The sequence below is a fragment of the Pongo abelii genome, chromosome 17 (genome assembly GCF_028885655.2).
Source record: "Pongo abelii isolate AG06213 chromosome 17, NHGRI_mPonAbe1-v2.0_pri, whole genome shotgun sequence".
NCBI classification, from domain to species: Eukaryota; Metazoa; Chordata; class Mammalia; order Primates; family Hominidae; genus Pongo; species Pongo abelii.
Genome location: NC_072002.2, coordinates 68,136,930 through 68,161,114, shown reverse-complemented (window position 1 = coordinate 68,161,114; position 24,185 = coordinate 68,136,930). Strand labels below are relative to the sequence as shown.

The window sequence follows — 24,185 nt, the reverse complement described above, 5'->3', positions numbered from 1 at the left end:
TTGTTGAATGGCTTTGCCCAAAAGGCTGATAGCGATATGAACAATAAAGTCCAGTCTGAGGTGGTCTCAGATGGAAATGAGGAACTTGTTGGGAACTGGAGCAAAGGCGACTCTTGTTACGTTTTGGCAAAGAGACTGGTGGCATTCTGCCCCTGCCCTAGAGATTTGTGGAACTTTGAACTTGAGGGAGATGATTTGGGGTATCTAGCAGAATAAATTTCTCAGCAGCAAAGCATTCAAGAGGTGACTTCGGTGCTATTAAAGGCATTCAGTTTTATAAGGGGACCAGAGCATAAAAGTTTGCAAAATTTGCAGCCAGACAATGTGATAGCAAAGAAAATCCCATTTTCTGAGGAGAAATTCAAACCAGCTACAGAAAGTTGCATAAGTAACCAGGAGCCAAATGTTAATCACCAACACAAAGGACAAAATGTCTCCAGGGCAGGTCAGAGGTCTTCAGTGCAGCCCCTCCTATGACAGGCCTGGATGCCTAAGAGGAAAAAGTGGTTCTGAGGGCTGGGCCCAGGGTCCCTGTGCTGTGTACAGCCTAGGGACTTGGTGCCTTGTGTTCCAGCCACTCCAGCCATGACTGAAAGGTGCCAATGTAGAGATTGAGTCATGGTTTCAGTGGGTGTAAGCCTCAAGTCTTGGCTGCTTCCATGTGGTGTTGAGCCTGCCAGTGCACAGAAGTCAAGAATTGGGGTTTGGGAAACTCCTCCTAGATTTTAGAGGGTGTATGAAAATGCCTGGATGTCCAGGCAGAAGTTTCTTGCAGTGGAGAACCTCTGCTAGGGCAGTGCGGAAGGAAAATGTGGGATCGGAGCCCCCATACAGAGTCCCTACTGGGGCACTGCCTAGTGGAGCTATCAGAAGAGGGCCACTGTCCTCCAGACCCCAGAATGGTAGATCCACTGACAGCTTGTAGTGTGCATTTGGAAAAGCCACAGACACTCAATGCCAGCCTATAAAAGCAGTCAGGAGGGAGGCTGTACCCTGCAAAACCACAGGAGTGGAGCTTCCCAAGAAGATGGGAACCCACCTCTTGCATCAGTGTGACTTGGATATGAGACATGGAGTCAAAGGAGATCATTTTGGAGCTTTAAGATTTGACTGTCCCTCTGGACTTTGGACTTTCATGGGGCTATAGCCGTTTTTTTGGGCCAATTTCTCCCATTTGGAATGGCTGTATTTACCTGATGTCTGTCCCTGCATTGTATCTAGGAAATAATTAACTTGGTTTTGATTTTACAGGCTCATAGGCGAAAGGGACTTGCTTCTTGCCAGATGAGACATTGGACTGTGGACTTTTGAGTTAATGCTGAAATAAGACTTTGGGGGACTGCTGGGAAGGCATTTTTCGTTTTGAAATGTGAGGACATACGATTTGGGAGGGGCCAGGGGCAGAATGATATGGTTTCGCTGTGTCCCAACCCAAATCTCATCTTGAATTGTAACTCCAACAATTCTCACATGTTGTAGGAGGAATCCAGTGGGAGGTGGCTGAATTATAGGAACAGGTCTTTCCTGCACTGTTCTTATGACAGTGAATGAGTCTCATGAGATCTCACGGTTTTTTAAAGGGGCGTTTCTCTGCACAAGCTCTTTTTGCCTGTTGCCCTCTATGTAAGATGTGACTTGCTCCTCCTTGCCTTCTGCCATAATTGTGATGCTTCCTCAGCCACATGGAACTATAAGTCCAATTAAACCTCTTTCTTTTGTAAATTGCATAGTCTCAAGTAAGTCTTTATTAGCAGCATGAAAACAGACTAATATAGCAACTAAATTATATATTTCAGAGTCATTTTTAGTTCCTCTAGTACATGTTGTTAGTAAATAAGTGCGATAGTGCCAAATGTAATTCAGATGTTAAATACACTGCCCAGGAAGTCATCTTATTTTTATCAAGCAATAACAGCTGCCCAAAAATATTTAAAATGGGACTGTGAGGTTCCAATTATTCTCTGATGTTGTAAGCTCCTTTTAGCTCATCCATCTCACTGATAACAGCCACAAGTTCTAAACAAGATACAAAACAATCCCCCCAAAAACCAAAATCCCAACTATATGAGGTCTGAGTATTTTACAAAAGTAGGCAGATTTTGGAATTAAGTAAGATCTTGATGAAGCGACCAATGTTGGAATTAGTTTTCTGTTTCGCTCCAAGAAAATTTTGCAGCATGGAAAGCACCCCAGTACTATCAGCTGTCACTTCAGTAGAAACCCTCGCCACTTTCTGCCAGAAGAATCACTGAAAGTAGTTTCAGGGGGTGAGGGAAACAGTTTACAAAAAGTATACAGAAAGGAGTTCTGGAGACAGAGATGTTCTGATTCTGAGTTAAAACTTGCATAAGTCTCAGCCTAACCACTAACAGCAGAGCAAAGGCTTGGGAAACTTAACCAAGATTTTAATTGCTGTGAAGAGAAAGCAAGATAGATCTTACAATCTGAATCTAACTGTTGATTGCCTTCTAAAATCAATATACCAAAAAATGTTCAAGGATTGTAATAAAACCCAGATTCTACAACTTAACATTGACAATGCCCAACATACAGTCTAAAATTATACAACATACCAAAAGAAATGGTAAATGTAGTCCATTCTCAAGTGAAAAAGCAAATAGATGCCCAACCCAAATGGTGCAGATGTTGAAATTATCAGAGAAACATGCTAAAGTAACTTTTATAACTACGTTCTCAGAGGTAAAGTATACTTGCAAGGAATATAGAAAATCTCAACAGAGTAGTAGAAAATGTAGAAAAAAATGGAGATTTTAATATTAAAAAGAGGACAATGTTTTAAAATATAATGACCTTTACCATATGAGCCTAACAATGAAATGGAGGTAGTGAAGGAATTTATCAGTAAGCATGATAATAGAACAGGATAAATCATTCAATATCAAGAAAAGAGTAAAAAGGTTAAAAAACAAAAGAAAACATCACAGTTGTGAGAATGTGTAAGATAAAATTCAAATGTCTAAAATATATATATTTATAGTCTCAGAAAGAATGTGGTGAATAGTGGGGAAAAATATTTGAAGACAAAATGACCAAAATTGGTGAAATCATAAATTTATAGATTTAATAAGCATAAAACACACAGGCAAGATACAGTAAAAAATGACTATGCCTCTATATAATATAATCTAGCTGCTGGAAATCAAATATTTTAAAGAAGTCTTAAAAGCACCCAGCAAAAAAATAAAAAAGTGTATATTACTACAGGTTAACAACATTTTGAATGTCATGTCGACACATGCCTGTTTTCCTAGCTACTCAGGAGGGGGAGGTGGCAGGATTATTTGAGCCTGGGAGGTCAAGGCTGCAGTGAGCCATGAGAGCTCCACCGTACTCCAACCTGGCCAACAGAACAAGATGTCACCTCAGGAAAAAATAATAATAATAATAAAACTTAAAACAAAAAATTTAAAATAATCCAAAAGAAGTCAGGAAAGGGAAAACGGACACAAAAAAGCAATCTGACAAACGGTAAACAAAAATAAACTTCAACCATATGTATAATTACATTAAATTGCAATGGTCTAAAACTCTAATGGTTTTTCATCAAAAACCATAGAGTCAAGAATACAGAGAGACAACAACTTTAAAGAACTGGAGAAAAGAAAAATATCTGTCAATGCGGAATTCTATATCCAGTGAAAATATCCTTCAGAAAAAAAAAGTAGAATGAAGATATTTTCAGATAAAGCAAAACGAAGAAAAGTTGTTGCCACCTGACTGAACTACAAATAAATGGTAAAGGAAGATTTTCAATCTAAAGGGAAATAATATTGGATAAGAACTTCATCTTCAGGTACAAATGAAAAGCATAAGAAATGTCATATATCTGGGTAAATAGAAAACATCATAGTTTCCCCTTATGTCTTAAAAAAAATTCATGACTGCATAATACAATAAATATATAAGACTGTCTAATGGGATTTTCAATGCATGCACATGTAATACATATGAAAATTACAACATAAGGAATAGTCCATATGATAAAGAGACCTGTGCAGTTGCAGGTTTCTATATTTTATATGATGTGCTACAATGTTAGCCTAAATAAAGTGGGAAAGATTAAATACATATATGGTATCTCCTGGAGCAATCACTAAGAGCAAGAATCAGTAAACTATAGTTGAGGGGCCACTATTTTTGTATAGACCATGAGTTAAGAATGGTTTTTATATATTTAAATAGTTGCTAAAATTAAAAAAGAATTTTATAACATAAAAGTTTATAATATATAAAAATTATATAAAATTATAGATTCCTGGGTCAACAAATAAAGTTTTATTAGGACACAGCTATGTTTATTTATGTATGTATTGTCTTTGGCTGCTTTCATGGCTATAATAGCAGAGTTGAGGAGTGGCGACAGAGACTATTATATGGTCTGTGAAGCCTAAAGTATTTAGTCTATTGTCCGTTATAGAAAAAGTCAGCTGATCTAGCTCATCTCTTATAAGACATATTTCTTCTCTTTTCTTTCCTTTTTTTTTTTTTTTTTTTTCCAAGACAGAGTCTTGCTCTGTCGCTCAGGCTGGAGTGCAAAGGCACGATCTTGGCTCACTGCAACCTCACTGCAATATGCAATATAACCTTACTGCAATATGCAATATCAGACATATTGCTGAAGTGCTATTAATAACTCAAATTTAGGCTGGGTGCGGTGGCTCACACCTGCAATCCCAGCACTTGGGAGGCCGAGGCGGATGGATCATGATATCAGGAGTTCAAGACCAGCCTGGACAAGATTGTGAAACCCTGTCTTTACTAAAAATACAAAAATTAGCTAGGCATGATGGCACACGCTTGTAATCCCAGCTACTTGGGAAGCTGAGGCAGGAGAATCGCTTGAACCTGGGAGGCAGAGGTAGAAGTGAGCCAAGATCGCACCACTGCACTCCAGCCTGGGCAACAAAGCGAGACTCTGGCTCAAAAAAGAAAAGAAAAGAAAAGAAAAGAAAAAAGAAGGAAAGAAGAAAGAAAGAAAGGGAAAGAAAGAAAGAAAGGGAAAGAAAGAAAAGAAAACCAATAATAACAAGATAACTAGGAAAATTCCAAACTTTGAAAATTAAGTAATACCTTACTAAATAAGTTAGGGAGAATAATACATCACAGGAAAATTAGGAAATGTTTTGAACTAAATGGTAATAAAAATACAACCTATCAAAATTTGTGGAATGCAAGTAAAATGATACCTAGAGGAACAATAATGGATGCATACCTTATAAGGTTCATATATCAATAAATTAGAAATAGAAGAGAAGACCAGAACTAAAATTAGTATCAGGAGGGAAGTAGTCAAGATAACAGTAGAAGTGAAAGAAAAAAACTAGAGATAGATAATAGAAAAGTTAGTTATGTCAAAGGCTCTTTCTTTGACAAGATCAACAAAATTAGTAAATCTCTGTCTAGATATCACAAAAAAAGAGGAACCAGAAAAGACCAATATCAGAAATGAAAAATCAATTAATAACCATAGATAACAGATAAAGAAAACATGAATAACTCTGTGCCAACAAGAGACAAAATCAAATGGATGGGTTTTGTTAAAAATTTAACTTACCAAAATCAATACAAGAAAGTATGCAAATCGGACCTATATCTGTTTAAAAAATTAAATCTATTATCAAAGCCTTCCTATAAAAAAAATCTCAGGTCCAGATGATTTCATTAGTGAAATCTATAAAATACTTAAGAAATAAATAAAATCCATTTTACACAAATTTTCTGTAATAGAAGGGGAGTAAATATTATCCAGCTCATTTTATGAGCCAATCTAACTGGAGTAAAAGAGAAACAGGATATAGACACTATAGGGAAAGAAAATTGTAGACAAATATGTAACCTACTGAATATAGGCACAAAAAAATCCTTAATAAGCATTAACAAATCAAATTAAACAACATAAGAAAAGGATAATACATGATGGCCACACAGGATTTATATAGGAAATTCAAGGTTGGTTACCCTTCAAAAATCAATCAATGTAATTCACCGTATTTTAAAAAAAGAAAAAAAGGTCATTTCAAAAGATAGAAACGTATCTAATAAAATTCAACAAATATTCATGACCAGAATTTCTAGAAAACTAGAAAGAGTATAACATTTCCTCAGTCTCACAAAAAGCTTAAAGAGCCCAGAGGTAATAACCTATTTCATGGTAAAGACTAAATTTTTTTCCCCTAAGATCAGACACAAGGGAAAGATACCTGCTTTCAGCACTTTTATTCAGTATTTTACTACAGATCCTAATCACTGAAATAAGGCAACAGAAAGAAGTAAAAGGGACAGAGATCAGAAACTAAATATAAAACCTTCTGTTTGCACAGATATGTTTGATTAAAAAGAAAATTTTAGATAATCTAAAAAACTAATGGAATATATAGGTAAATCTAACAGATACTAGGATACAAGGTTAGCATTAAAAAATCTCTTGTATTCTGCACATTTATAAATACAACAGTGCATCTATATATACATTATATAATACATCTATAAATCCACTATTGTAAAAATTTATTTAAAATAAATTTTAAAAACAGTTCTATTTAAAATAATTTGAATATATATGTATATATAATACACATATGTACATATATTTAGGAATATTCAAATATATACGTATAATTTAAACAGTCCTAAATATATGTTCATATTTTCAAGTATACATATCCAAATATATATATATCCAAATATGTATATATTTATATCCAAATATATATATATTTATATCAAATATACATATATTTATATCCAAATATATATATATTTATATCCAAATATATATATATATTTATATCCAAATATATATATATTTGGGTATTTCTAATATATGTATATTCCTACATATACATATGTATTTAGGAATAAGTTTAACATAAACATTGAAGACCTTTACATTTGAAACTATAAAGTATTACTGAGATAAATTAGAGAAAAGATTATAAAAATATACTTTATTAAACAAATATTATACCTCAATAATGCTCTTTTAAAAATGCCAAAAAGTACACTTTTAATGACATAATGTACTGTATATAAATAATACCTGAATAAAGATGTAAAGATGGATAAATTGATAGATAAATAGATCAATCGGTAGGTAGATAGTGAGTTTTTTTTAAAAGTGGTTTGGTTTCAAATTAATTTTGCTAAAAAGTACTAAATTCAGATCTTGTGGGTCTATATCATATATCAAGTCTGGCAGTAGGGCTCTTGAACTAAAAGGAGTAAAATGTCAATAGATTAATTATAAATATTTAATAGTACAAACATTGATTAATGAAGCTCTGTGCCTATAGTAGGCAAGTTGTTTGTTTGCTTTTAATTAGGCAATATTAGATATTACTCAAAATGTTCTTGTATTTCCAGTCCTGAAGCTGATCACAGTGTCTGGTGTTTAAACTGCAAATAAAATGCTGTTTAGAAGTCTTGCTCTTTCATGAAATAGATGAAGGGGTTTATTGGTCAATTATAAAACAAATAGCTTTTTTATAGTTTAATATACAACCATGATACTTGAAGTTATGGCTGACCCTATGCTTAAATGAATTAAACTTACTTTAAGTCACCTTTAGTTGTATAACTGTCATACAGTCCTTAAAACACAAAATTTCATTTTCTTTATTATGTATATGTAATGACTAGACAGCTTTGCCTTCCAAAAACTTTAAAAATTAAAAAAAATTATAAATATCTTCTCAAAAAGTTACTGTGGAAACTGATGTGTCAATTTTAATGCTCAATAGAATAAATAAAACAATTGGTGATTTATTTGCAGCATGAATGTGGCCTTGAATAAATCCTTATCTTTATAAAGATTAGAGCTTAGGGTATGTCTCCCACACACACTTTGGCTAAATAGTGAAAACACATGTTGGAAAAATAGCAGTTCATTTGCATAACCATGAGGATATTTAATGAACAACAACAGGCTAATTATTGTATTTCATATTAAGACATGAGACTATGTTAAAAGAGTATTAACTGGTAGAACTTACATACCTATCTATGTGTGTATGTAATTACTCTTTCCAGGTAAGTTGTAGAGTGCAAACTCATAATTATTACTGAGACAGGTTCATATCCCATTTCACCTTTAAAAATATTCCTAGCTCTTTAGAATATATTTTCCAGAGTTTTCTGTTTTTCTTGTTAAGCATTTGGGGAGATGTGCCAACGTTAATCTCCCAAATGCCTCAACTTGACTAAATTTGGAGACCTCTGGAAAGTTTTTTTTGGTAACGAAGAGAATCATTATAAAAAGGATAGGGTCAACAATGCAGTTTCCCTCCTGACTTCCTTCTGAGTTTGCAGCACATTCTCATTGCCTGGGAGCCTATTCACTGCCACGGGCACCTCCCTCCCTCTATCTGGTGAGTGGCATCAAGATGAACCGTCAAAGATGGTGGATGCTGAATAATGGATAAGTGAGAGTCCCCTGACATAGGCTTGATAGCCATAAAATATGAGTTTTGTGATTGCCTTTACATTCAAACTCAGGAACTGATGGTAAGAATATTATTTCTAAACGACAAGCTAAATAAAATTGTGGAGGTTTCTAGTAGGTGTTTCTCTTATTAGTGTTTGAAGCAATTATAGAGAGAATGAGTCAGTGCAATTTTCCTCCTTTACTGAGAAAATCTTTTCTTGCTACTGCATTTTAGCTATTCAAATTCAAATCAGGCTTCTCATCACAAATGTTCTGTTTGTGAGAGACACTGCAAATAAGTAGCAGATCCCCCCACCCCCTACACCCTGCCTGCCCAATCAAGCTGCATTTCCAGTGGGGTCATGTAATATGGTATTAAATCAACAGGTAGAATCAACTTACGTTTTGCTTTATGAAAATTGTTTAACTTACTGGCATCCTGATATATTATATTTACTTTATTTCTCTGTGTTAATAATATAACCTCCTATACCACGATGCGAAATCAGATCTAAAATGAATATGAACATTTTTACACACATTAGACCTCTCTGAATGAACACATTTTCAATGAATTCAGAATATCACAACTGAAGTATTGTATTCAGTAAAAAATGAGGTTGAGTTGAGTACAATAAGAGAACCTAGATTGGTAGGGGCAGGGAAACATGCAGGATGGAGCTTGATCATTCTGATGTATTGTCTTGACTGAAAATTCCTTCTTTCACCTTCTTTTGCAGTCATAATGACATAGCCTTTAACATGCATATTTGGAATGTTAAGGGTAAAGAAGGCACTATGACTAGATATTTCAAGGTTAAAGAAAAATTAACAGAACATTTTCCCAGTGACAACAACAAAGATGAAAAATGTGTTGACTTTCTTTTTATAGAAATTATTAGGATCGGAAGTTTCCATTGACCACTGGAAAAAGAAAAATGGCCCAATGCACTTTTTGTATCCTATAACCCATAAGCAAGGGCACACAACAGAGCAACTGCCATTACAGATCTCTCTCGATCAAATTTCTGAAATCCCTAATTCAAAGAAATGTGTATGTGTGCCTGTGTGTGTGTGTTGTGTGTGTGTGTGTGTGTGTGTGTGTAGATAGAGAGTTGCTTTCAGAGCTAATACATGCTGTAAGTTGAAACCATAATCCCAGGGAACAGTTTTCCAAGAAATAAAATAATTTAAAATAAATCATTAATTCACCTTAATAGAATAAAAAAAATCACAGACACTCACCTAACCTCTCAATGGAATAATATCGCTGCTTGCTGTCCACACGCACTGTCTCAGCGTAAGGGCTCCCAACGCCATAACCGATAATATAACCTCGCACCACGATGTTTGGGTTCAAGGGAGGAGTCCAACTCATGATGATGCAGTTAGTCTGGGGCCTCACATGAAGAGAGCTTGGTTGATCAGGAACTTGAGATTCTAGCATTCAAAAAGAGGCATCATCAGCATGTCTCATAACAGAAAATGTAGCATGGCAGAACACCATTTAAGCAAGAGAAATCATATTTCATAGATGCATAAATAATCCATCACCTATCGCCCAAGTCACTCTTTATTTTAACATGTGATATATTTTCTATGTTTGATTTGACTTTCACAAAATTTCTTAAGCATACAAGAATACCAAATTCTTTCCATGGGTGTGGTAGGTAGCATCAATGCATCTTTATTCCAATAGTGTCTTACTTGGGCTTTTTTTCTTTTTACATACTTCTTCTTAGGTATCATTAATGAAGGGTGAAAACCAAGGCAGATGTAAGAATAATAGAATGGAAAATAAAACATCAATGTTGTCTTATCCAATAATTATTTACTCTGATTTAGCTAAAAACAATAACAAACTAACCAGTCCTTTCTTATGTAATTGTCAGGAGAAACAGCTAAGGGCCATGATCTGTCCAGCATGATTAGGATGGTACTTGATTCATGGTTTATTAAATCAGTGAAAAATGCATTTATTATCAAAAGAAAGAAGACAGTGGCCTGGATTAAAGCCTCACAACATTTGGACCTGTGCAAATTTGGTTTAATGCCACGTTCTGTCATTTACCAGCTCTGTGTCCTCATGAAATTGTTTCACTTCTCTGAGTTGCCCTTCTGATTAAGTTGGCATTCCAAATATTGATTGACTAAAAGCTTGAGCTCTGGAAGTAAGAAAGAGCAGAGTTCAAACTTGTATTGTATACTCACTGTCTGTGAGATTTTGAGATATCATTTATCCTCTCTAAGCCTCAGTTCCCTACCTGTAGAATGAAGGTATGGTGTTGAGAAGATTTAATGACATAATTCATACAAACTTACCCATTATGAGTAGCAAATAAATTCTCAAATATTGCTATATATTAAAAAGATAATGTGCATGCCATCCTGACATACATTTTCTTTTAAAGGGATTGTGTGTTGAAAATTAATATGTTTTAATAATACATTGTTCTGATTTTTATGTTGTCATTCTTCCCTGTTTCCTAGTCTTAAAAGAATATTTTTTTCTGGACACTGATCATTATTCAATTAATATTTATTTATTTATTTGTTGAGACAGAGTCTCGCTCTGTCACCCAGGCTAGAGTGCAGTGGCACGATCTTGGCTCACTGCAACCTCCGCCTCCTGGGTTCATGCAATTCTCTGCCTCAGCCTCCTGAGTGGCTGAGGTTACAGGTGCCTGCCACCACACCTGGCTAATTTTTGTATTTTTAGTAGAGACGGGGTTTCATCATCTTGGCTGGGATTATCTTGAACTTCTGACCTCGTGATCCATCTGCCTCGGCCTCCCAAAGTGCTGGGATTACAGGCTTGAGCCATTGTGCCCAGCCAATTAATAAATATTTATACAACACCTATTATGTTTGAGGTGTGAGCCTAGGTACCTATAATGTTCAGGATACAGGAAGAACAAATATGGCAGACATTAAACCTGCACTATTGGAGTTTATAATCTAATGAGAAACAGGCAAGTAAAAAGGCAGCTATGATAGATTATGATAAATATTTTGATTGGCTAAATACAAGCACATGTAGCCTATTCTTTGAAAATCAGGGAAGCATTATGCAAAGATATGTAAGCAAGAATGTGCCCATCCAAACTTCAATAAGTGCTTAACACAGTCCTTGGCCATTAATAAGTACTCAAAAATATTAGTGATTTGAATTTTATTCAAGTGATTCTGTTCATTATTTATGTTCCAGAAATGTCTGTGTCCAGTGATTTAGAAAATCTCTGAAGGTAACATATGCCAAATTATGCAAGGAAATCTGATGACTAGAGGTAATATTACATTTTTCTCCTTAATGTAGTACCAAAAACTGGCACAGCCCCCTCCACTTTTATCCATATGCAGCATTCCCACTTCTAGCTTAAGTGATAGATAGAAGCATGTTCTTATTAAAGTTTTCAAAATAGGTACCATTTTTAAAAGATTCTAAAGCTTTTCAAAAGATTCTAAAGTTGCCACATCGACAGAATTTTCTAAAGAAGCTTTTTTTTTCCCCAAAGATGGCCCTTTGTGAGCAAAAAAGGGAAAGCTATTATTAGTCTGCCCTAAAAAAGCCTATGATATAATATGCAAAGACATCGTAAAAAAATTATGTCTAAAAATGTGGATATAAGCCTTAACAGCAGAAACACAATGTTTGTGAATTATTTCCTAATATAAGCTCTAAGTAAAAGTAATAAAAGAGATGAAAAGGATGGATTAATACTTTTCAACCCTATTGCCACAGTCTCACCAGTGCCCTTGAAACGTAATGGACTCTCAGTCAGTTCTGTTTAGCATATTTGAAGTTTTTGCACTAACTATTAAAACAACAAGATAATCTGCCTAATCGTACACTAAGAAAATAAACTAGATCTTCTGCATTTACGACTTTTTAAAAGCAATATGAAATCATAACGATTTGAATGACAATATTTAACATCTTTCAGAATAAAAGGAAAAACTGTTCAACTGTTAAAAATGTTTTCAGAACAGTAACTATTTCTTAATATTTCTGCAAACCATAGAATAGTTCTCTTGCTAATTGGTTAAGTTAGTAACTACAGAATTTTATTCATCGGAGCTTTAAACATATCATTGTAATGTGTACACCAACTAGCTCTTGAAGAATGTAAGACTCCCCTTTATCCTTCACTGCATGAAAATGTTTCAATCCTAGAGGCAAGCCTCAAAATAATTTGTAACATTAGAAAAAAAATGTTAGTACGTAAGAAGATATGTTGCCTCTTCATCTAAATCCTAATTAGGTTTGTGTGTTTGAGAGAGAGAGACAAAATCTTGTTCCATCTCCCAGGCTGGATTGCAGTGGTGAGATCAAAGCTCATTGCAGCCTCTAGCCCTCTGACTCAAGCCAACCTCCCACCTCAACCTCCCTAGTAGCTGGGACTACAGGCATGTGCCACCACACCCAGCTAATGTATTTATCAATCTATTTATTTATTTTTATGTTTTTGTAGAGATGGAGTTTTGCTATGTTGTCCAGGCTGGTCTTGAACTCCTGGACTCAAGCAGTCCACCCGCCTTGGCCTCCTAAAGTGTTGGAATTATCGATGTGAGTCTACATGCCCAGCCTTAATGACCCTTTATCACCAAATTAAGCTCACAGGACCAAAAGGACAGTTCCTTCAAGGTAGTATTAGACCTAAGCCATTCATAATATATGGCCTCATCATCATGATAACAATGCCAGGAGATTGTTCATAATCCATGATAGACAATTTATGCCCACTCACTTCTTAATACAAAGGCAGAAATAACAATTTTCCTTTTATGCTACCTGAGTGATTTTTCTCTAACATAGATGACCTTATGGATTAGGAAAGTTGTTACTACTGGAATGAACTATAAAACATCAATTTAGAAAATTTGCTGTGGAAGATATATAATATGACTATTACTTGTTTGGAGTCTGCAACTGAAATTTGATGCTTAGAAGTACATGAAACATTGTACAGGTATCTCTAAGATGCTGCTTGCACATATGAAGCCCAGAGGAATAGTAGAGTAGTTATTGAGTTAATTTGAAACCAAAGAGCACATTTTGCCTGAAATATTTAAATTAATGAAGGCTGATATGGTTTAGTTGTGTTCCCACCCAAATCTCATCTTGAATTGTAGGTCTCACAATTCCTATGTGTTGTGGGAGGTACCCATTGGGAGGTAATTAACTCACAGGGGCGGTCTTTCTCGTGCTATTATCGTGATAATGAGTCACTCTCTTGAGATCTGATGGTTTTATAAAGAGGACTTTCGCTGCACAAGTTCTCTTCTCTTGTCTGCCACGGTGTGAGATGTGCCTTTCACCTTCTGCCATGATTGTGAGACCTCCCCAGCTACGTGGAGCTGTGAGTCCATTAAACCTCTTGCTTCTGTAAATTGCCCCGTCTCGGGTATGTCTTTATCAGCAGAGTGAAAACAGACTGATACAAGGCCCTAAATTTTTACTAGCGTCTGAATGATCAAATAACTAGGTCAATTGCCACTCTTGATTATATTATTGAATTATGGATTCTCTCTTGGTATAGTTTGGTTCTAAAGAACATGTCATTTTCTGTAACATGTATGTAGGCATATTATTCTTTGTAACATATGTAATATATGTAGACATGTTATTCTTTGTAACAGATTTGTAGACATGTTATTCTTTGTAACATTAATGCAGACATGTTACACAGGTTTCCACTAATGTGTAATGTTCACATACAGCATACTTGGTCGTGTATTATATTAATCCTTGTGACATTTCAATTACTACTATGCATCTCCTATATACTAGTTGTAGTTCTAGGTACTAAAAATATAGTGTTGGGAGAGGAAAGACAAAAAATAAGTCCTAATAAACAAATAAGACAATCGTGAGATCTTGATAAGTGCTATGCTGATAGGACAATAACTGACCCATCCAGGAAATTCTCTCCATTTGAGTCTAAGGTGGATGATCTGAAAGGGCCAGTCAAGCAAACATCAGAGTGGTGAGCTCTGTAGGGAGAGGAAACAACTACTGCAAATGCTGTACTGCAGGGATGAGTTTGGTATTCAGAGAAACCAAAGAGGATCATCACATCTGGAACATCAAGGGTAAGAGAGAGAATGAAAAAGATAAAAAGAGAGTCAGCCAGTAGGAATGTACAATAGTATAGCTGCTATAAAGAAACCATATAAGAGTCCGTTAAGAAATTTAAAATAGAATTAACATATGATCCTGCAATTCTTCATCTAAGTATAAATGCAAAAAAGAGTTGAAAGCAGGGACTCAAACAAATATTTGTACATCCATGTTGATAGCAGCATCATTTACAGTAGCCAAAAGGTGATAGAAATCAAAGTTTCCACCAATGTATAAATGCATTTTTAAAATGTGGTATATACACATAATGGAATACTATTTGGCCTCTAAAAAGGAAACAATTGAATTTTTGAGACACGCTACAAGATGCAGGAGCCTTGGCAATGATATGGTAAATGAAATAGGCCAATCACAAAATGACAAAAACTGTGTAAATCTTCTTTTATGAGTTACCCAGGGAAGTTAAATTCATGGAGACAGAAAAGAGAACGGTGGTTGCCAGAGGCTGGGGGTTGGGGAGGTTGGCAGTTATTATTTAATGGGTACAGCACTTCACTTTTGCAAGATGTAAAGAGCTCTGGAGATGGGTGGTGGTGATGGCTGCATGACAACATGAACGTGCTTAATGCCACTGGACTATATACTTAAAGACTGTTAGGATGGTAAATTTTAGGTTATGTCTATTTTTCCATAATTGTACACAATTACAAAAAGAGAAAAAAGAGAGTGAGTCACTTACAGACCAGGTTACTGTAGGCAAGGCAAGTCAAGATAAGTAAGAAAGTTAGGTTTTATTCTAAGTAGAAGGAGAAGATCTTAAATGGTCTTGACTGGCAGGGATGGAGGTGTGAAGTGTGGTCTCATTGATATTATTGAAAGATCACTCTATTTTTCTGGGTGAAAAAGAATTTTGGAGAGGAGGCATAGAATGAAACATGGAGACCATAAAATTGCTTTTGCTCTTGTCTAGATGGCTGTTGTGAAGATGATATAAAGTGGATAGATTTAGGACATTTGTAACGTATAGTTAACAGAGCTATAGAGTAGATGTGAGTGGTGCAGGAAAAGGGAGATTTAATCATATTCCATAGGTCTTTGACTTGGTAACTGTTGGTTGATGAACTGAAATGAGGAAAAACAGGTGAGATTTCCTTGGGTCATGTTCAATGTGAGATGCCTATTAGTCAAACCTGTGGCTGTCTCAAGGAAGTAGTTGGGTATGTAAGTCTGGGATTTTGGTGAAAGGTCACGGCTAGATATACACAGATGTGGAAGCCATCAGCATATAGGTGGTATTTAAAATAAATGTGTATGAATACAGATATAGTGTGAGCATGTATATACAAAACTACAATTAAGATCATGTTATTGCTGTGCTCAAAACCCCCCAAGGTGTTCCCAAACCACATTGTAGGCCATGTTCTTTACAATGGCCTAAAAGGCCATAAATGACCTCTCTCTCTCCACTTATCTCTCTACCTTCTTCACCTGTGATTTTCCCTTTGTTCACCTCACTCCAGCCATCTACTCTACACTGGATACTTTGTTTTCCTCTTAGTGGACAGCAAGATTTGTCTGTGCCAGATCTTGGTAATGCAAGCAGTCGCCACCGCATACTGTCTGCTATAGATGGCACTGCCAAGCTGTGTCAGGCAGTTGCAACTTTTGACAAATATTCACATATTTGTTCTCTATTTAGCGTGCTGCATTTTATGGATCATTTTGTTAGAGTTTTGTTCTAGTCCTTAATAGCCTATATTTCTTTACAGCAAACTACATAAGGCAATTGATATACCCACACTCTGCCTTTCCAGGCATGTCTGATACTTACAAATGTGTTCATTTCTATAGACAGGGCCTGTTCTCACCAAAGGACATCACTTCCCTTAGGCCACTCACCTCTATAAACTTTAAAGGTTGTTTGTGTATTTATCATAGTGGACAACCACTTATATTCACCACTGAACTCTACTTTGTATTTCTTTTACCATCCTATTTCTAATATTTTGTCAATATTCTCCTTTTTCTTTTTTTTTTTTTGAGACAGGTTCTCACTCTGTCACCCAGGCTGGAGTGCAGTAGTGCAATGCTGGCTCACTACAGCCCTGACCTCTAGGACTCAAGTGATCTTCCCACCTCAGCCTCCTGAGTAGCTAGGACCACAGGCATGCACCACCACACTTGGCTAATTTTTAAAAGAAAATTTTTGTAGAAATGGGGTCTCTCTGTGTTGCCCAGGCTGGGAATGTTCATTTTTAATTTATTTTAAAAATATATATGCACCAACATTTACTTAGTGGTACATAGCTGCATGGGTTTTGATAAATGGGTAAAATTTTGGTATCCACCACTCCTGTCATAATACAGAAAAATTCCATCACCGCCAAAATTTCCTTAGGCTGCCCCTTTATAGTCAAGCCCTCCCCCAATCTCTCATTATTATTTTAATAATGAACATTAACATTTTCCCCTCCATGAATGGAAAATCAGTTATTCCTACTAATATTTACTTATTGATTTGTATCATTAAAAATTTTTAAAACATATAGGTTTTATTCTTGTTCCTAATAATGACTAAACTTTATGGAGACCTATTATGCATGTGTCATACTCATCAATTTAACAAATTTTTGCTCATGTAGCATTTCACATATAGTTTGTACTCTTAGCTGTTCTACAAATTTTGTTACTACCACAAGTTTTTACAGTTCAACACTGTTTTGTAATTTTTAACTGCATTTTGTCTTTTTGTTTACTTTTAATATGTGTTTTCTATTCATCTTAATAGTTTTGTGTCAACCTAATCTTATTATTTCATATTTTACTTTATTTTTAGCTACTTTTTTTTTGCCTAGATAGAAAAAGAATGTAGAAGTCTAACAGGAGTCGATGAATACCTAGTCAACACTCTTAAAAGGGAGTTTTGACAGCTCTACTTCTTGAAAACCACAACAATGAAATGTAATTCTGAAAATACGTGTCTCCTAAATCTAAGCCAATTAAACTGGTAGATCTCAGGATGGAGAATCTTTCTCCTCCCATGTCCTCCAATTCCCGATATCAACACACTTACTCCTAGTGAAAACAAAGGTAGATACTAAAATAATTCACCAGAATCCACATCCTCTCTTGCACCTTTGTACACTGGCCTTTGGCTCACATTGATTATAACTCAAAAGGAAAAAGAGGGAAAAATGTAAAGTATTTTTTAGGGAAGAGACCCTCAATGCCATGCCCAAGGTTTATCCTAACAAAGCCATCAAGATTCTTCCCTTCCTTGATTTTCTCTTGCTCAGCAAAGCTGCAGAATCCCAATTCCAGATTACAGATAGGAGTCAGCCCTTTTTTGGCCCAACAATTAGACAAGTGTGGTCTCTGTCTATCAAGTTCTTGATTTGGCAAGAATCACCAGGGAGTTAAGATACATATTTAGGGTAGCAGGTTGGCATGTCCAACACAATACAGAGAAAATACAATGAAGTTTGGTTTTATTTAAAAACTGCCAACTTCTTGAAATTCTGAGATAACCTAATCCTGACTGTTAGAGCAAATACTCTTGATGTGGCTTTCAAGGAGCAGCTGCAGACACCAGCCCTTCAATATCTGGGGACTGTTCTCTCACTTTAGAGTTTAAGGATACCAGCTTCAACCATCGCAAAACCTCACTAGAACTTTGTATCATTCTACCATGATGCATTTGATCAGCTACCTTACACTGAATAATCTCCATGCCCATTCAAACCGTAAACCTTATTCTGCGTGGAGAGGCAAAGATCTTAGTCCTTGCCAAGTGGTATGCTAAATGAATTCTTTAGGCTCATTTTCCTCGAAGTGGATTCAAACCATATGCTCTCAAAACTACAGACCTATTGGTTTGTCTCAGGACAAACAAACAAAAACACCATTGTAACTTTAAAATCTTAGGCCAAGCTGTCTTCTAGAAAGCTAGGGTTTTCATTTTCATATTGTACGTAAGCAAAAGAGGATGCATTCTACATTTATGAAAAAATACAACAGAGAGCAATGGATGTTTCTAGCTCATTTATCTGAAATTAGAGTTCGTATATAAGGATAAAAATCAGTGAAGAATCAAACTATGTAAGTGTTACACATTTCACACAAATACCCAGCTATGAATATTTTACATTCACCGATCCACTTATTATTGAGTACTATGTAGCAGGCACTGAAATATCGAGAAGTTCAAGACAAAGCATGGTCTTTGTTTCAAGTCTATTGAGAAGAGTGTCAAAATGTGTTTAGAGAAAAGACATCTGAGTGAAACTCAGATAAGAGAAAGCTTCCTAGAAGTAAAACATCTAGTGAGTTTTGAAAGACAAGCAGGTGTGAAATATATGTGAAAATACACTTGGGTAAAGAGCTTGCTAAGTCCAAAGGCTTGATCCACGATACACCTGAGGAAGTGCACCTGGAGGGCAGTGCAGTAGGCAGGCAGGATGGGATGTCACACTTGAGGCTGAGGGAAGGACCACATGGAGAAGAATCTGAGCTGCGAATTGACATAATCAGATCTGGTTCTGAAAAAACCACTCTGACAACACTATGGGGTCTAGAGAGGAGGGAGAGCAAACAGGTATCCAGAAAAATAGCAAACCTGAGGCTACTTTCAGGTGACAAATGATGTGAGCCTGATATAAAGTGTGGTGGTGGGTGTGGAAAAGGGAGGATGGATTCCAAATCTATTTTGAAGGTAGAAATTACAGATCTTGGTGATTGAATGGATATTGACAGGGAGTGAAATGGAGTTGAGGGTGATAGGGAGGCTTTTGGCTTGGATGACAAGTGATTATTGGTACTAGTCACAAAGTGAAGAATACAATCAGTCTTAAGGGAAATAATACTTTGAAAGATCAGCTCAAAACCTCCAATTGTATAAAAAGCCTTGTGGTTGAGTCACCCATCTTTGCTATATTTAAAAATACCTGAAGAAAAAATGATGACAAAATCCTTACAGCCACCTGGGGCCTTTTCAGTTTTGAATTATATAAGATGTGATGACTTCACCCTCCTTTGCCTTCAGTTCCATCACCAGAATCAACCACTGTCAACTAGTTTGATGTAAGAGAAGAAAAACATTTTCTGTTCTGCTAAAAGTACTGGCAATAATTTCACACTATTTAGTAACTAATCTGCTGCTTGAGAAGCCAGCTTCATTTTTATATTTATTTCTCAAATATATCTAGATAGGGGCTGTTTCTATGTTCTGTTACATTTATCTGTCCATTCCAATGCCAGATAGTACTATGCTGATTTTAAATCAGGCTTTATAGTAAATGTTTTATTATCCTTTTCCAAATTTTCTTGGGATTCTTTTACATTTATTCTTCCATATAAATTTCTTTTTCCACCCCAGAAAATCCTTAATCATTTAAAATTTACTCTGATTAGAATTGTCTAAAATTAATCATTGATTTGGAAATAACTAATGTAATAATGATCAGTTTTTTCATCCAGGAACATATATAACTTGCTATTTACTCATGTCTTTTATAGTTTTTAGTAAAATGTTGTATTTTTTATGATATACATTTGTTTACACCTTGTTAAATTTAGTCCTAGATATTATATTTTAGGTTGCTTTATAAATGCCTTTCTTTTCAATGTTTAAACTAATTATTGCTACTATAAAGAAAAGCTATGTTTTTGAAACATACAAACTTATTAAATTCTCTTATTAGTTCTAATAGGTTTTTAGTGCAGTTTCTTGCAATATTCAAATATGCAATAACACCATTTGTAATAATAAGATTTCTTTCCTTTTGTAATAAAATGTTATGAATTTTTAAAGTTTGTTTTTCTTGTCAAAACCTCTATCTTCTTGAATAACAGAAACTGTGGGAAGTTTTTAAGCTTGTTTGGATCTTGTGTTTAGTATTTTACCATTTAGCTTAATGGTTTGGTTTTTTGCAAAAACAATACAATTTTGAAAGCTTGCTTATATTCCTATAATAATTTTTTTAAAAACTGCCTAATTCCACAAAACGCCCTCTTCAATCTATTGCTATAATTATATGATGCCCCATTAAATTATACCTTAATTAGATGATGGGCTTTTAAGATGTACTGAATATACACTCTCCTTTTGTAACGGAAATAGATACATTTGTTCCCTAAATGTAGATAACAAAGCTTTATCATCATGAACAAGGAGAAGTTTCATAAGACCTATGGTCTGAGTATTTCATATTACTGTCAGAAAGAACTGCAGTCATGGCCAGGTGCAGTGGCTCATGCCTGTAATCTCAGTACTTTGGGAGGCCGAGGCAGGCAGATCACCTGAGGTCAGGAGTTCAAGAGCAGCCTGGTCAACATGGTGAAACCCTGTCTCTACTAAAAATATAAAAATTAGCCATGCATGGTGGTGGACGCCTGTAATCACAGCTACTCGGGAGGCTGAGGCAGGAGAATCACTTAAACCCAAGAGGTGGAAGTTGCAGTGAGCTGAGATCGCGCCATTGCACTCCAGCCTGGGTGACAGAGCCAGATTCTGTCTAAAACAGCAGCAGCAACAACAACAACAACAACAACAACACAACAGTCGAAGTCTGAGATCTACTTATTTATCAAAACCAGAAAAATCAGAAAGAACAGCACACTGTTGAGCACTTTGTTGCCATTATCATAGTTAATTTTCCCAAAAACCCACTGTGATGGATACTGTTGTTATGCCCTCTTTACACATGAGAAAAACCCAGGCATGGGAAAGTTATTTGCCCAAGAATATAGGGTAAATGGAGCTGGATCCAAACCTAGTGATTAAGACTCCAAAACCCACCTGATCCTTTACATGGTACTTAGAAAAAAGTCAAGCAACTCATAGAAAGATCAGACATTCCATGGGCACATTAAACTTTGTTATAACCAAGTAAAAGACTTGCAATTTCATTGAACATTTATCTAAGTCAAAGCAACCTGTGCCATCCTTTGTACAGTGGAACTTTGAGATTCTGAACAACCACTTGCCCAGGAACTGAAACAGATACTATATTGCTTTTACAAATCAGTTTTTGCTTTGCCTGCTATGCTCCTTATGTGTAAGATGAAATCCACCTGAATGGTAATAAGGGGCTGAGTCTTAAATTTCACAATGGAATAGCTACTGTACCACTGGTCCATCAAATTCCCCAAGCCTATCTGTCAATTAGCAACACAGAATATCATAAATGGTTCCTATCAAGAGTACAAGAAAGAAAATCTATTCTATGACATGCCACCTTCACTTCTCTGTGCACACCAAATCCCATACTAGCATCAAGTGAAATCACCAGAAGAACACATTCTTTTGCTTACAGGTGTAAATCGCACTCCTTACCCCAATTCTTTAATGAAATGAATTTGCAGTGAACCCATTTATTACCAGTTAGGGTTAATAAGGCTAATTACCTCTTTCCTGGGGGCAAGAAATTAGGGCCAGCTCCTAGGTTCACATTTTTTTGCTGCATCACTGTTGCACTTTTTTAGGTCTGCACTGCCTAATTTTGATAGCTAAACTCCTCTACTTCAGGGTAGAGATTCAATTCTAAATCACATGATTGTTGATAGTGTATAGCAATTTTCACCTCTTCACTACAAAAAAAAAAAAAAGTATCATAAACAGATTTCCAAGCTCAGTTTCTTGAAAGATACTTTGTTGAACTCTATCACAAATTCTCTCATTTCTTTATGCAAGACATTTACATGAAAACCCTGGGGAATTCTAATGATCTTGGTTTACTTTTTTTTAAGCTGAAATTTTGAGGTACAAAATAAATATTTTAAAACTTCCCAGCTGTCAGTAATAGCAACGTGCTTTCCAGGGAATGCTGAACAAACAATGTGGTGTGGTTTGGTTTTATAATTACTTTAACAAAACATCTAATTGAAAGGGCAATCCATGAGGACTTGGGGTATTTCTCCAAGTTACAGTTATCTTCACAATGCTTAAGCCAAGTTGTGAAGGCAAGAGGAACTACAGAAGCCGCAGGAGGCAGGAGGCAGGGGTTTCCTTTAACAATCTGCAAATAGCACTGTTTCTGTTTAGCTGACTTGCAGGGCTCAGAGTTATACAGTAATGAGTAGATCATTCTCTTGGCGATCACCGTCAGGCTCTGAAGCAGGGGGATAAGTTATACAACATAATGCATCCAGAGAGGCCTAATGATGCAGTTACCTTCCAACACAGATATCTTCAGCTATAGCAAAGAATGCCTACCATTTCATGTGGTTCAAAATGATTGCTTTTTCTCCTTATCCTTAATTTTTGGGAGATCAAAGCAATTTTATATGGAAATTTCTCACTTCAGAGTGTTAGGACTCAAAATTTAGGACTCAAAGCTTTCCAACATTAGCCAAGAAACTTTTGGTGCAAGTCATTTATATCTTATGATTTAAACATTTACACAAATACATTAAAATGAGATGAATATTTAAGGAAATCTTTTTAAAAATAGAGCAAACTAGCAGGTTGAATGTTCTTTTGTAGCTACCAGTGACCACTACTGATCTTGTTCATTCCTTCAAATATTAATTTCCATCAAGGGTTACACTTTTTAATATATGAATAGTGCAATCAAAAGAAGAAAACCAGAAGTAAAGAAAGGAAACCAAAATCACTTTTAGGAAGTGTCACAGTTGAAAGTGATCATGGATCAATGAATTGAGAAGGCCTGTGGTATTATCAGTTTTTTACAGCAAGTAAAACATATACGTCCCACACATTTACACAGTTAAATGCTCTGAAATGGCTTTTAGTTTTCATTATGTCTAAATGTGAACAATCTCAAATCATAACGTGTAACAGCATTTTGTGCAAGAAGTATCAATTCTACTGTCTTTCTTCTATTAATTTTTTATGTATCTTTTTCAGATTGCTAATGTGTATATTACAGGAAAGGATAAGACTGTCTTAGCAATTATCATCCAAAAGAACACATGAGAGAATGAGAAAAAAGTTGGTATTTGTGTGGAAATATGTTATGACAATTGACTGGTAAGGGAGTAACAGTTGGATAAGTGAGGATGCATTTTGAATAGTGGCAGAAATCATTTTCTCAAGGCAATATTTCCTTGAAAAATGTCTTCTATGCTGTCCTACACACACTTCCCTACAATTCTAGCTGTCAGAACCTCCTTTCCCTGAAGTTTCTAGTTCAAGTTCTATGTGTTTTTATGAAACCTTTTCTAATCAGTGCAGCCATTATCTGTCTGGTTCTCAATAGAGCTGTTCTTGCTGTTTTCATGTTTGTACTCCCCATGATTCAGCACACTGTAAATTCTTAAACCATATTTCATAATAACTACATCTATACCCAAAGAAAAAGAAGGAATATTGCATGTACAAGAGGGCCATTATTAAGCCAAGAGCATAGAAAAGTTCAAACAAATCCAATTAAAAGCATTTATTAAGACTCTCATGAGCATGGCATAGAGATTCTTGATTGAAATAGATGCATAAATTGGATTACAGTTAGACTGCATTGATATGAAAAACATGGAGTTAAATGAAAAATTTTTTGTCTTCTAATAAGTGGTGACTTTATATTTTGGTTCTACTTAAGTTGTGACTCATTCAGAGCCAGGAAAAAGAGCACATAAGTCAAGTAGAGAGTCTGTTTCATTCTGGATATTTTGTAAGACCTTTAGCGCCTCTGCTTCATTTAT

At 35.5% G+C, this 24,185-nt stretch overlaps 1 protein-coding gene across 5 annotated transcripts in view; it reads right to left on the bottom strand.

Moving 5' to 3' along the window:
- Positions 1-24,185, bottom strand: part of DCC (DCC netrin 1 receptor) — a 1,201,233-nt gene that overhangs the window by 176,472 nt on the left and 1,000,576 nt on the right. For all 5 annotated transcript variants that reach the window (XM_024235927.3, XM_054537946.2, XM_063716903.1 and 2 more), the window contains exon 15: positions 9,689-9,883. In XM_024235927.3, coding sequence (XP_024091695.3) covers positions 9,689-9,883 — 195 coding nt within the window. The remainder of the gene's footprint in view (positions 1-9,688; positions 9,884-24,185) is intronic.